The 14,329-nt window shown below is 47.0% G+C and overlaps 1 protein-coding gene across 1 annotated transcript; it reads right to left on the bottom strand.

Annotated features, from left to right (window-relative positions):
* Positions 1 to 5,618: 5,618 nt before the first annotated feature.
* On the bottom strand, positions 5,619 to 7,358 carry LOC147970881 (uncharacterized). The gene has a single exon (XM_087523698.1). It carries the CDS (start codon positions 7,356 to 7,358, stop codon positions 5,619 to 5,621), a length of 1,740 nt encoding a protein of 579 aa, XP_087379824.1.
* Between the last annotated feature and the right edge of the window lie 6,971 nt (positions 7,359 to 14,329).

Here is a 14,329-nt window from a genome sequence, read left to right on the forward strand (position 1 = left end):
TCAGGCAATGGTTTAAGCTCAAACACAGGATCACCCTTAGGTGGAGGGGGATCCCCTAGGATTTCAACAGGCAAATTGTGTTTCAGCATAGGTTCTTGTTTAAAGAATACTTCATCTATTTCCCTTCTTTCATTCATAAACATATCATTCTCATGGTCTAGCAAATATTGTTCTAAAGGATCACTAGGAGGTACGACAATAGAAGCAAGACCAATAATTTCATCCTTACTAGGAAATTCTTCTTCGCGGTGTTGTTTACTAAATTTAGAGAAATTAAACTCATGAGTCCTATCATCTAAGCCGACAATAACAACATCCCTTGTGCAATCTATGGTAGCATTAACAGTATTTAAGAAGGGTCTACCAAATATAATAGGACAAAAGCTATCTTGTGGGGAACCAAGAACAAGAAAATCAGCAGGATATTTAGTTTTCCCACACAAGACTTCAACATCTCTAACAATTCCCATTGGTGAAATAATATCTCTATTAGCAAGTTTAATAGTAACATCAATTTCTTCTAACTCAACAGGTGCAATGTCATACATAATTTCTTTGTATAAGTCAATAGGTATTGCACTAGCACTAGTACCCATATCACATAAGCCATGATAACAATGATCTCCTATTTTAACAGAAATAACAGGCATGCCTACCACAGGTCTAGGTTTATCTGTATCACAGGGTTTAGCAATTCTAGCAGTTTCATTACAGAAGTAAATAACATGCCCATCTATATTATCAGACAAGAGATCTTTAACAATAGCAATATTAGGTTCAACTTTAACTTGCTCAGGAGGTGTATATGTTTTAATATTGCTTTTACGAACCACAGTTGAAGATTTAGCATGATCCTTTATCCTAACAGGGAAAGGTGGTTTCTCAACATAACAAGTAGGAACAATAGGATCATTATAAGTGACAGTCTTTTCTTCAACTTTAATAGGTGCAGCTACTTTTACTTCTATGGGAGGATGATATTTAAACCACTTCTCCTTAGGGAGATCAACATAAGTAGCAAAAGATTCACAGAAAGAAGCTACTATCTCAGAATCAAGTCCATATTTAGTGCTAAACTTACGGAAAATATCGGTATCCATAAAAGATTTGACACAATCAAACTTAGGTGTCATACCTGACTCCTTACCCTTGTCGAGGTCCCAATCTTCAGAGTTGTGTTTAATTCTATCCAATAAATCCCATCTAAATCCAATAGTCTTCATCATAAAAGAGCCAGCACAAGAAGTATCAAGCATGGTGCGATTATTTTCAGAAAGCCAAGCATAAATTTTTTGAAGAATTGTTTCTCTTGGAAGCTCATGATTGGGGCATGAATATAACATTGATTTAAGCCTCCCCCAAGCTTGAGCGATGCTTTCTCCTTAGCGAGGCCAAAAATTATATATATAATTGCAATCACGATGAACAAGATGCATTGGGTAATACTTTTGATGAAATTCCAATTTCAATCTTCTATAGTTCCATGATCTCGTACCATCACATCGCCTATACCATACCAATGTGTCTCCCTTCAAAGATAAAGGGAAGACCTTCTTCTTAGCAACATCATCGGGTATACCTGCAAGCTTAAATAATCCACAAACTTCATCCACATATATTAGGTGTTCATCAGGATGCTTTGTTCCATCTCCTGTAAAAGGATTAGCTAGCAGTTTTTCTATCATACCCGAAGGATACTCATAAGGAATTTCATTTTCATATTAATTTTCAATAGGTTTAGTAGGTTGAGGAGCAACTCTTTGCTCTACTGGTCGGGGTGAAGATACCCCGAACAAGCCCCTCAGAGGATTACTTTCCATAGTAACAAGTGCCAGTAAATTTCAGCACACTATATAAATTTTTCCTTACCAAATTCCACCTACCAAAGGCGCTTCACTCCCCGGCAATAGCGCCAGAAAAGAGTCTTGATGACCCACAAGTATAGGGGATCTATCGTAGTCCTTTCGATAAGTAAGAGTGTCGAACCCAACGAGGAGCAGAAGGAAATGATAAACGGTTTTCAGCAAGGTATTCTCTGCAAGTACTGAAATAAGTGGTAACAGATAGTTTTGTGATGAGATAATTTGTAACGAGAAACAAGTAACAAAAGTAAATAAAGTGCAGCAAGGTGGCCTAATCCTTTTTGTAGCAAAGGACAAGCCTGGGCAAACTCTTATATAAGGAAAAGCGCTCCCGAGGACACATGGGAATATCGTCAAGCTAGTTTTCATCACGTTCATATGATTTGCGTTCGGTACTTTGATAATTTGATATGTGGGTGGACCGGTGCTTGGGTGCTGTTCTAACTTGAACAAGCATCCCACTTATGATTAACCTCTATTGCAAGCATCCGCAACTACAACAAAAGTATTAAGGTAAACCTAACCATAGCATGAAACATATGGATCCAAATCAGCCCCTTACGAAGCAACGCATAAACTAGGGTTTAAGCTTCTGTCACTCTAGCAACCCATCATCTACTTATTACTTCCCAATGCCTTTCTCTAGGCCCAAATAATGGTGAAGCATTATGTAGTCGACGTTCACATAACACCACTAGAGGCTAGACAACATACATCTCATCAAAATATCGAACGAATACCAAATTCACATGACTACTAATAGCAAGACTTCTCCCTTGTCCTCGGGAACAAACGTAACTACTCACAAAGCATATTCATGTTAATAATCAGAGGGGTAATAATATGCATAAAGGATCTGAACATATGATCTTCCACAAATTAAACTAACTAGCATCAACTACAAGGAGTAATTAACACTACTAGCAACCTACTAGCACCAATCCCGGACTTGGAGACAAGAATTGGATACAAGAGATGAACTAGGGTTTTGAGATGAGATGGTGTTGATGAAAATGTTGATGGAGATTGCCCTCTCCCGATGAGAGGAGCGTTGGTGATGACGATGGCGATGATTTCCCCCTCCGTGAGGGAAGTTTCCCCGGCAGAACAGCTTTTCCGGAGCTCTAGATTGGATCCGCCAAGGTTCCGCCTCGTGGCGGCAGAGTTTCGTCCCGAAAAGTTTGCTTCCTATTTTTTTCTCGATGAAAGACTTCATATAGGAGAAGATGGTCATAGGAGAGTCACCAGGGGGCCCACGAGGTAGGGGGCGCGCCCTAGGGGGGGCACGCCCCCCACCCTCGTGAGAAGGGTGTGGGCCCCCTGGTCTTCATCTTTGGCGAGGATTTTTCATTATTTATTATAAGGTATTCCATGGAGTTTCAGGACTTTTGGAGTTGTGCAGAATAGGTCTCTAATATTTGCTCCTTTTCTAGCCCAGAATTCCAGCTGTCGGCATTCTCCCTCCTTATGTAAACCTTGTAAAATAAGAGAGAATAGCCATAAGTATTGTGACATAATGTGAAATAACAGCCCATAATGCAATAAATATCGATATAAAAGCATGATGCAAAATGGACGTATCACCAGCCGTGGTCGTCGGGGCCGACTTCTGAGGCGGAGCTTGGTCTTGGCGAGGTCCGCGCTGCTCCACCGCAGGCGACACGCGGTCTTGACAAGGTGGCGCGGGGAACGCCGGTGCAGCTTCTCGCGGCCGTGGGATTTCTTGGCAGCTTCTTTCTTCACGCGCGGGCGCCCGGGCGCGGTGGATCATGCCGCGGAAGCGCGCGCCTTGGTGCCAAGGCACCGTCTTGGGGTCGAGGCGGTGGAGGCACGCCATGAGCACCGTCGCCCGTGGCTGGTTGTGGGGGAGGCAGAGAGTGGGACGGCGTCGGAGAGCCCCCTGCGGCATGGTCGAGCTCGGCGACGCGGTCGAGCCACTCCTCATAGAGGTCGTCGATGGGGCGGTAACGCAGGAGCTTGTTTGCCGCAATGAGCTCGCCTCGTGCCTCCATAGGAGCACGGTGCGCATGAGACGAAGAACCATCAGGGATGAGTGATGGAGTAGCAGTGCGGCTGTCCTGCCGCACTGAAGGATGTAGCGAGGATGCCTGCTGCTCGTTTCCCACCGGGCCGGTGGCAGCGTTGGCGGTGGGGGACGGAGAACAACGAGGTGGCCCACCGACAGGAGCCGTCTGAGCGACACGGGCGGTGAGGGCAGCCCGACGCTCAGCTCGAGCACGGCGAGCGTCTGACATGGAGAGAACGGAGCGACAGACTGATGGAAAGGAAGCTACGACGCACCCCTACCTGGCGCGCCAAATGTCGGATGTGGGGTTCCGACAAACCCTTAAGGTTCGAATACTGGGGTGCGCGTGAAGTCTTTCCCTCCTACCGATCTACGCTCTAGCTCGCTAAGATCTCGCAGACGAACTCGACGAACTCACAACACAGAAAGACACGGGGTTTATACTGGTTCGGGCCACCGTTGTGGTGTAATACCCTACTCCAGTGTGGTGGTGGTGGATTGCCTCTTGGGCTAATGATGAACAATACAAGGGGAAGAACAGCCTCCTGAGGTTGAGGTGTTCTTGTGCGTATGAACTTGTGGTGTGTAGATTCCCTCAAGCTAAGATGAGATGCCCCTACTATGGTGGTGGCTAGTCCTATTTATAGAGGCCCTGGTCCTCTTCCCAAATATCGAGCGGGAAGGGAGCCAACAATGGCGGGCTAATTTGAAGGGGGGCAGCTAGTACAAGCTATCCTGACAAAAGTGGTCTTCGCCTGCACAAAGCTCTGGTGGTGACGCCGTCTTGGGATCCACGATGACCTCCGCCTTGCCGTCCGCCTGGTCTTGGTCTTGTTGCACCGAAATGGAAACCTTTGCCTGATGCCTCGGTACTCCACGGCTGCGCTTGCCTCCTTTGCACCAAAGGGGAAACAAGGATGCTGCGCGCGCTGGCGCTTGCCTGGCGCCCGCCTGGTGTCGATCGTCATGGCTCACGTCACGAGAGCCTCATGAGGTTCGCCTCGCCTTGATATCTCCCCCCCCCCCTCGCGAGCTTGCCTGACTAGGACGCTCGGGAGGAGGTCTTGCGTCGTCCGCCTCGCGAGGCTTGGACCCTCGCGAGGGTCTTGGATGGTTTGTTGATGAAGATGGGCCATACGACCTGCTGGCTCAGCCACGCCATGGGCCGCACGCAGGGAGGTCTGGGGACCCCCGTTCCCAGAACGCCGACATCGTTAGCTATATTTAAGACATTTTTTGAGATTAACATGCATTTTGTGCATAAAAATAAAATTACAACCGGAACTGCATGTGCTATCGAAAGGGATGAGGATCGTCGTTCGATTTGGAAGCATCCAACGGTGCAGACGTACGATCCGTGGGGTTTGGGTTCTGGCCAATCAGAAAGCACGACTCAGATCGGTGGCGGGGTGGCAAGGTTTGGTCGGCACACGACTTTCATCAACGAACCATGTGCTATTCACAAACCAGATTGCATATTTTTGTTCATAGATACTGTAGTGAGATCAATTGAGTGTGCTACCTCTATGATACAATAATAATAACAATAACAAAAAACAGTTCATATTCATTGCCTGAGCTGACAACATATCAAGCTCAACATATTAACGGTTCTTACATCAATAGAAAACCGGGCATAACTCACAAATTCAGTACACGCGACCGTTCTAAATTGAACGAATTAAGTTGCAGGGTAGGCATAAAGACTAGTCTTACGGCTTAATTCCCATCTACATGGGGGAACTGGGATCATTAACTTGACCCCGAATGAACTTAGGGTTTTTGATGATTTTACGCTGCTCTGTTACACAGGTGTGTGATCCATTGGCTGGCAACTCATCAAATTCATCGTACTCATCCTCATCAGCAACATCGTCGACACCCAGTACCCTTCTCTTCCCATGCATCGCTAAATGGCAGTTCTTATGCAAGGGGTCTTCCACAAAGAAAATCTGGGTAGCATCGCTGCCAAGAATGAATGGGTCCGCGTGATATGCCATCGTTGTCCTGTTAACACAGGTCTTCCTGTACTCATCAATCCTTACCTGACCAAGAGGGATCCATGCACACCTGAATAATGCCACCTTAACTTTCACATAGTCAAGCTCCCAAATCTCTTTGATGGTTCCATAGTATACCCTTTTATCAGTTTCATTTACAGTCATGCATTCTATTCGAACAGAGTTGTTCTGATATGAGGTCTTCTGATCATGTTCCTCAGTGTAGAACATGTATCCATTTATGTCATATGCTTGGTACGTCAACACCGAAGGTGATGGCTTTTGTGCCAAGCACGTAGCAATGTCATCCATGGATCCTTGTGCCAAACGATTCTTCAGCCATTCGGCGTAGTTCTTAGTGTGCTCCTTCATCTCCGCATCTAATGAAGGCACCATTGGTAAGAAGCTTTGGCATATCCCCGCCAAGTGTTCTTCGGCATAAGCGATGAGAACTGGGTTGTTAAGAAGTACCGTCAAATGGGCTTTCTCTGCCAATTCTCTGGGTGCAGCCATTTGCGTGCCAGCAAGGACTGGCTTACCTTTCAGCCTTCCCTCGTGGCGAGAGAGGGGCAAACCTATAGGTCTTTGTTTCATGTATTCGGTGCAAAACTCAACCACCCCCTCTGCGATATAACCTTGTAGGATGCTTGCCTCTGGATGGTTTCGGTTCTGACAAAAGCACTTCAGTATTCCCATGAACCGCTCGAAGGGATACATGTTGCGAAGAAACACAGGACCACAATACTTTATCTCATCGACAAGGTGCACAATGAGATGGACCATGACATGAAGGAATGATGGTGGGAAAAACATCTCTAGGTTGGACAATATTCTTGCAATATCATCTTGCATATGATCCAACTCTTCAGGATTTACAACTTTCTGCCATAGTTGGTTGAAGAAGTCACAAGGGTCAATGAGTGTGTTTCTTATATCTTTGTCCATTAGATTCCTGATGGCCACCAGGAGGATTTGTGTCAACATTACGTGGCAATCATGTGACTTCACGTGTCCCAACTTCATTTTACCTGAGCTCACATCCATGAGACTTCTGATGTTTGCGCAGTAGGAAGAGGGTGTCTTAACTGACAACAAATAGGTGAAGAACTGTGTGGCGTCTTTCATACTAAAATTGTAAATCTGGCGAGCTTTGATGAATTTGTCATTATCTTCTGCTTCACTCTTGCGTTTTGATTGATCAACAAGCATATCGAGCCATGAACTGTCACCATCCTTTCTTTTACCTTTAACCTTGAGCAGAGTACCAAGGATGCTTTCACATACGTTCTTCTCTACGTTCATGACATCGATGCAGTGACGTACACGTAGAATCTCCCAGTAAGGTAATTTCCAGAACACCGATTTCTTCTTAAACACTTGACCCTTGGGTGTTTGTTTCACCGTCAAAGGGTGGTTCGTGCCAAGCAACATTAATTTTTTTAGCCATGTTGTGGACCACCTCCCCGTCATAGGGTCTTGGGCCCGCACCTGTCTCTATCGTACTATCAAATTCAGCTTTCATCTTTCGGCATGGGTGATTTTTCCGTAAGAACCTACGATGACGCAAATACACTGTTTTGCGCAAGTTGGGAAGTCTTCTGCTAGCTGTCCTATCCATGCATGTGACACACCCTACATCTCCCTTTGTATTCTGCCCTGATGTGTTTCCTAATGCCGGCATATCTTGAATCGTGTGCACCAACATCGCATGTAGATCAAAAATCTCCTTTCTGTAAGCATCATAACATTTTACAGCAGGCACATCTATCCACACTGTCAGCAATTCTTCTACCAGTAGCTGAAAGTAAATGTTGATGTCATTTCCAGGTTGCTTCGGGCCTTGGATAATCATTGACATCATAATGTATTTTTTCTTCATACACAACCAAGGAGCTAGGTTATATATGCACAGAAGCACCGGCCATGTGGTGTGATTGGTGCTCATATCGCCAAAATAATTCATCCCGTCAGTACACTCCCCGAGCCTTATACTTCTAGGATCCTTGGCAAATTTTTCAAACTTTTTGTCGATTAATTCCCACTGAGCCCCATCTTTCAGGTGGCTCATAAACCTATCCGCAATTCATTCATCATGATGCCACCGCAACCTCTTTGCCTCTCTAGGGTTTGCAAGCAAACGCCTCAACCTTGGAATTAAAGGCAAGTACCAAACAACCTTGAACGGGATTCCTGTCTTGATCTCGTCGTCCAATTTGTACTTGTCCTTTGCTCTCCTGCACTTGTATCGTGCATGCTTGCATGTGGGACATGCACGCAAATCTTTGTACTCACCACGGTACAATATACAATCATTCACACAAGCGTGTATCTTCTGTACTTCAAGTTCCAATGGGCAAACAGTTTTCTTCGCTTCATTCATGCTTCTGGGGAGCTCATTATCTTCTAGAAGAATTTCTTTGAAAAGACCTAACATCTTTGTGAAGACCTTGTTTGATAGACCGTTTGCTGCTTTAAATCTGAGAAGCGCCAGGGTGGCACTCAACCTAGAATATTTCTTTTTGTAACCTGGATACAATTCTTTCTTGGAGTCCGCATCAATGGTTGGCAGATCCTTGTACCCAATCATATCCTTTTTTGGGCCCTCGAAATCTGCAATCATAGTAGCAAAATCTGGCATATCAAGATCGTCGTCATCTGCGTCGATGTCTTGGTTTTCCAGTGGGCGTTTTGGCTTTCCGGTGTTCCATTAGTAGCTTGACGCCTCTGCCCCGATGTTAGATTCAACATCCATGTGACACTGATCGGGATTTGGCATCTCGCTACCCTGGGCATCTTCATCCATGACCTCCTCTTCACCGTGTCTGGTCGAACGTGTATATCCATCCATGAATCCCCTAGAGACTGAGTGCATCTGGACATCTGCAAGTTCATGTGACTCTATATTGGCACAATCAGTACATGGACACAGGATGTAATCCGCATCACCAATTCTCCTATTTGTACTTTCTGCCAAATTCACGAACTCTGTCATGCCACTGACAAAATCTGCGGTTTTCCGATTCTTCATCCATCGAGATCGTTCCATCTGCAGCACACAAATGGTAATTAAAAACAAAACAACAACATTAATACACGGATTAACTGCTGCCCAAAGATGCGTGCATAAATCACAAGGTTTTATTTCAATAATTACGGAGGGCGCTCCATGTTGTTATTCAGACATGCAATGACAAAAATTAATGCCAGTCAATTTACACGCAGAGTACTAGTACAACACTACCCTTAGGAATTGAATACCTTAATTAAGCCACTCACAAAAATAATACCTTAATTAATTAGCCGCGCGGCAACCTCCACCTAGTAGACAGACAAGCGCGATGCGGCGACACGCCGAGACAATAGGGTCAAGGAGCAAAGCTTAGTGCGGCTGCCGCCTGAAGTTCGACCTCCACTATCCCTCCATCGACCGCGATGGATGTGCTCGAATCACGCCACCGCCGACCTCAATGGTTGAGCTCCTCCTATCTCCCTCCACAGACCGAGAATTGACCTCCTATGACGCCGCCACCGCCCACCGACCGAGGATTAACCTCTTCTCCGGTAGCCTCTGCCTAGGCCGCCGCCGCCATCTCTATATGCAGAGCTGCTATTTTTTCTACGGATATCCGCAGAGCGGCTGTTTACACGGTATCCCACCGTAACTCAATTATATGGACAGGGTAGTACATCTCATACGGTTATAGAACGGCAACCGTGTCTAACATACGCTGTCTTCTCACATGGTTTGGTGCAGAAATCATGTCTGATGTTGTAATACCTAACACAGACGACATGTATAAACAGTGTGCCATATACAACATATAGTGCCATAAGTAGTTCCCGACCGTTAGCTTATCTCCATAGTTTCCCCATTTCCCCCAAATCCCTAAATAGCCTCCAAATTCCCTTGTGTGGCGCTGACATTGGGGGAATGCGTACGAGTGGTGTTGATGGTTTCGGTGCGGCTGCTCCTGCTCGTATCGCCGCCGAGCACTTGCCTAAGGTCATCAGAAGGCAGGTGTACTACGGATCCGAATCGTCCTGTCAGGTTCCAATCTATCCCGATCTTTTTTAGCATGTCCAAAGTATAGCTCCTTGTTGAATCCGTCCTGAATGACCCCCCCCCCCCAGGAAAGCGATCTGCCACCGGATCCGGAGCTTGACTCCAGACTCCTACAACACGAGTTCAACTCCGAGTTTTGCGCCACCGAGAAGTACCAAAAGCTGAGTTGTGTGCACGGGCACACTCCCGCTCGACGTGTATGCATGGAGGGATTCGACATTGGTAGGCGGTTTCTCAGTATCTCCTTAGAGGTTAGTGCTAATTAAGTTCACCATTTTACTTCAGTTAATTCCACCGCTCATCCAGAATACTATTTAACATTGGCAGGGATATGAGGCTTGTGCCTTTGTTAACTGGCTGGATGAAGAATGGCATGGCAGGGCTCGGAGTGTTATCACCAAGCTCGCAGAAGATAACGTAAAGCTGAAGAAGAAACTAGCTGATCTGGAATGTACAATCAGTACGATGAAGCAAGAAAGAATCAATCACAGGCAACAGATGAAAGCAAGAGACAAGAAGGAACTAGCATGTGTAGTTGTGGTTGTCGCATTAGCCATGTTCTATGCGCTGTTTGCAATGATGATTGGGGGTTTTGTTTGACAGTATTGCTAAAGCACATCTAGATGTGCTCTAAGTAATGCACATCTAGGTCCTATGCCATTGATGTTACGCGAAGATTCGTGCAGATATTTTTCTTTGTCTTTTTTCTTTTCCTTTCTAGTTTGATTATTACTGGCTTTATCAATAATAAGAAGAGCTCAATGTATTGCTTGCCTACTATCCTACTCCGTTCGTACCGGTACCGGTGCATAATCCCAAAACTCGTTCCTTGTTTTTGTCCTGAGAAAGGAAACCAGCCAAATAGCCAATAGGAGTCCTGCGCAACCCCGGGAATTTGGAGTGACTGGGTACAAATAATTGTGGTTGATTATACCAGCGGTTAGATAATACGTCAACCCCCGCTTCAATTGGCAGTTCCTCTTCTCTCCATACCCCGCTTAAGTGTCCACCATCTTCATCGTCCCCGGTAGGCCGCGCTACACACTGGCACACACTTTGCAGCCATGTCGAGCGACAGCAAGGACGACAGTTCGGCCAGCAGTCTGGCGCCCGATGATAGGTCAACACCAGAATCATCCTGCTCGTCTTCCATGAGTCTGAGTCAAGCCCAGACCTCGATTATATCCGGTTCATGGAAGGGACGCCGCCTCCGGAGTCGTCAGACGACAACCAGATAGACGAGGAGCCGTCGGAGGACGAAAAAGAGGACGACGATGATGACGAGGAGGAATGGTTGACCGAGGAGGAGGAGGACGACTACAGCAACGACGATGACGACGGCGGCGGTGATGAAAAGCCAACAATCAGCGACACGAAGCGTCCTTGCCAAGATGATGTCACGGGTGTCGGTGTCAAAACCGGCGGATCTCGGGTAGGGAGTCCCGAACTGTGCGTCTAAAGTTGATGGTAACAGGAGGCAGGGGACACGATGTTTACCCAGGTTTGGGGCCTCTCTATGGAGGTAATACCCTACTTCCTGCTTGATTGATCTTGATGAATATGAGTGTTACAAGAGTTGATCTACCTCGAGATCGTAATGGCTAAAACCCTAGAAGTCTATCCTATATGATTATGATTGCCTCTACGGATTAAACCCTCCGGTTTATATAGACACCGGAGGAGACTAGGGTTATACAAAGTCGGTTACAGAGAAAGGAATCTTCATATCCGAACGCCAAGCTTGCCATCCACGCCAAGGAGAGTCCCATCCGGACACGGGTGAAAGTCTTCGGTCTTGTATCTTCATAGCCCACCAGTCAAGCCCATGTCCAACAGGCCGGACGCCCGAGGACCCCTTAGTCCAGGACTCTCTCAGTAGCCCCCGAACCAGTCTTTCAATGATGATGTGTCTGGCGCACAGATTGTCTTCGGCATTGCAAGGCGGGTTCCTCCTTCGATTACTTCAAAGTCCCTGCCTTAAAGAGCAATATTCGGCTTTCCATTTAATGTCGCGCCCATCGGCTTCCACGCCTTCCTGACTTCAGCTTCCACGTGTCGAGCGAATACGAGAGGTCAGGGTCTTTTTGCACATATCACCCTGACCATACAAGAAAGGCACCTATTTAAAGAGATTAGATCTCAGGTCCATTCCACACCCTGCGAAAAAATCCTCAGAGCTTGCTAGGAACCACTCCAACATGGCTAGCGCTCCCAGCTCTTCCTCTAGTCCCCACGGCTCCGAAAAAGGTGATTGGGAGAGATGTTCCGTATCTCACGGGTCAGCTGATGAAGCTACAAAAACAGGGCTTTCTTCCCCCCGTGGATCTAGTCCCCGTCCGAGCAGGTTTGACATCCTTCAACGGCGGGGTTTAGGCAGAGAATTTTCCCAATCCATCTAGGGGGAACGAGTGTGCTTCTTTCCCTACTTGCTAAGAGGCGTCGGATTTCCAATCCACCCATTCCTCTGAGGACTTCTGGAGTATTATGGCCTCCAACTGCACAATATTACTCCTGCCTCCATCCTACACATCGCGGGTTACGTTGCTCTTTGTGAGCTATTCCTGGGCACTGAGGCTCATTTTGAATTATGGAGGAAATTGTTCTGCCTCGTCCCTCATAACCAGGGGGGATCAATATTCGAAGTGGGAGGAGCCGAGGTATGGTGCATCGCCGGGACCGGATACCTGTCTGGCACGCCGAAGAAGGCATCCGAAGACTGGCCTTCCGAATGGTCCTATATTGACGACGTCGCTCTTCCTGGCCCAGTCCGAATGGGTCTCCCCGAATTTTCAAGTGCTCCGTTGAAGAAACGCCATAGCTGGCACCCTCGGAGCCTTGAGGAGGAGGATAGCGCGGAAGTCAGTCAGTTGATGGGCAAGATTCAGACGCTCGCCCAGTCCGGATTATCAATAATTGAGGTAATGGCGATCTCCATAGTGCGGGGGGTCCAACCACTCCAATACAGAGGGCTTCCCATGTGGCACTATAATGGGGAAGATGACGCCTCACACTGCGGTCGGAAGGGTCCAAAAAACCCCGCCGCTTTGGCCAAAATATTGGCCGAACTGTACAAAGGGGAGAAGGAGGAGTTCACTCGTCTCTAATGTCGAGATGGATTTTCCATGTATAATCCTCCTAGTTGGGTAAGTTCCAATCCCACCATTTTACTCAATCCTCTCCCTGAATCATTTTTAATGGATAGTAACCTATCCACTCGCGACAGGAATGGCGGAAGGCTACCGAGGGGATATATAGCCCCGACCCCAGCCGGAGGGTCACAACCGGGACCTTGACCCTAGATTCGAAGAAGATCCGGACATATTTGTGGAGCTTGAGAATGGAGTATTCTACCAGATGAGCTATGATGGTACGGAAGTGCCCATCATTGCCGATTATCCCAGCCTCCTTCCTGCTTCGCATGTAAGTAATTTTAAGAGACACCTTCTTCGGAAGACTTCCTTATTATGCCTCACCCAACGCACTATTTCGTGCTCCAAAGGGGAGGCGCTCGATGCTGCAACGCGCACCCGAAGCATCTCCGAGGAGAGCGGTGCCCGTGCCGAGCACATCTTCGAAGAGAAAGGCAAACGATAATACGACAGAACCTTCATCAAAGAGGTAAGGCTTTCTTTTAAAAATATGCCTCCTGGTCGCCACATGAAATCGTGACATCATGCGCCGCATTTTATCAGGAAAAGCATCCGTCGGACTATGTCTGGGGATCCTGCCGGTCATGCCTCCACTAGTCAGGTTCCGGACCCTGCCCTAAGGACGGGGGCTGACACAGGAGTGGCGCCGGACTGTCCTTCCGCAGAGGATTCAGACGATATGTCCGTCACGAACTCTGAAGTGGAGAGCGCCATGAATCATCATCGTTGGAGGGTCGTTCTCTGTGACTCCGGCTTTTCAAAGGAGGCATTCGATGCCTTCAGCTCGGCCGATGCGTACATCCGAGCTGCTCGGGATGGACTTGCTTGAGCCACGGGCCAGCATCTAAAAGATATGCAGGTAGGTGTAGATTTAATAATCATATACCAGTAGCCCCTGAGACTTAAAGCAGTTGATACAACTGATTTAAGGATCATTGTATAATCAGGCACTTATGGAGAAGAATAGCCTACTATCTCAAGAGCTGGAAAAGTGTCAGACTCAGCTAACTGCGACTACCGCCGAATTGGAAAAATCCAAGGAGGCACCACCTGGTAATGCTTCTCCCCATCAGAAGAAAGTATAATCATACACCAGTTATATTAATACTGTTGTGTTTCCGCTGACAGAATCGCTAGAGCAACTGAGAGAAAAATTAATGGTCACCCAGGCTGGTGAACAAGAGGCCAAAAGGCAACATGCGGCAGGCGAGCGTGTGCTGACGCGGGTC

Source organism: Triticum urartu, chromosome 5A (genome assembly GCF_056163025.1).
Source record: "Triticum urartu cultivar PI428250 chromosome 5A, HENAU_Tu73, whole genome shotgun sequence".
NCBI classification, from domain to species: Eukaryota; Viridiplantae; Streptophyta; class Magnoliopsida; order Poales; family Poaceae; genus Triticum; species Triticum urartu.

Bases quoted from the DNA above. Each gene is read 5' to 3' on its own strand.
- LOC147970881 (XM_087523698.1), bottom strand. From the start codon at position 7,358: ATGACGGGGAGGTGGTCCACAACATGGCTAAAAAAATTAATGTTGCTT.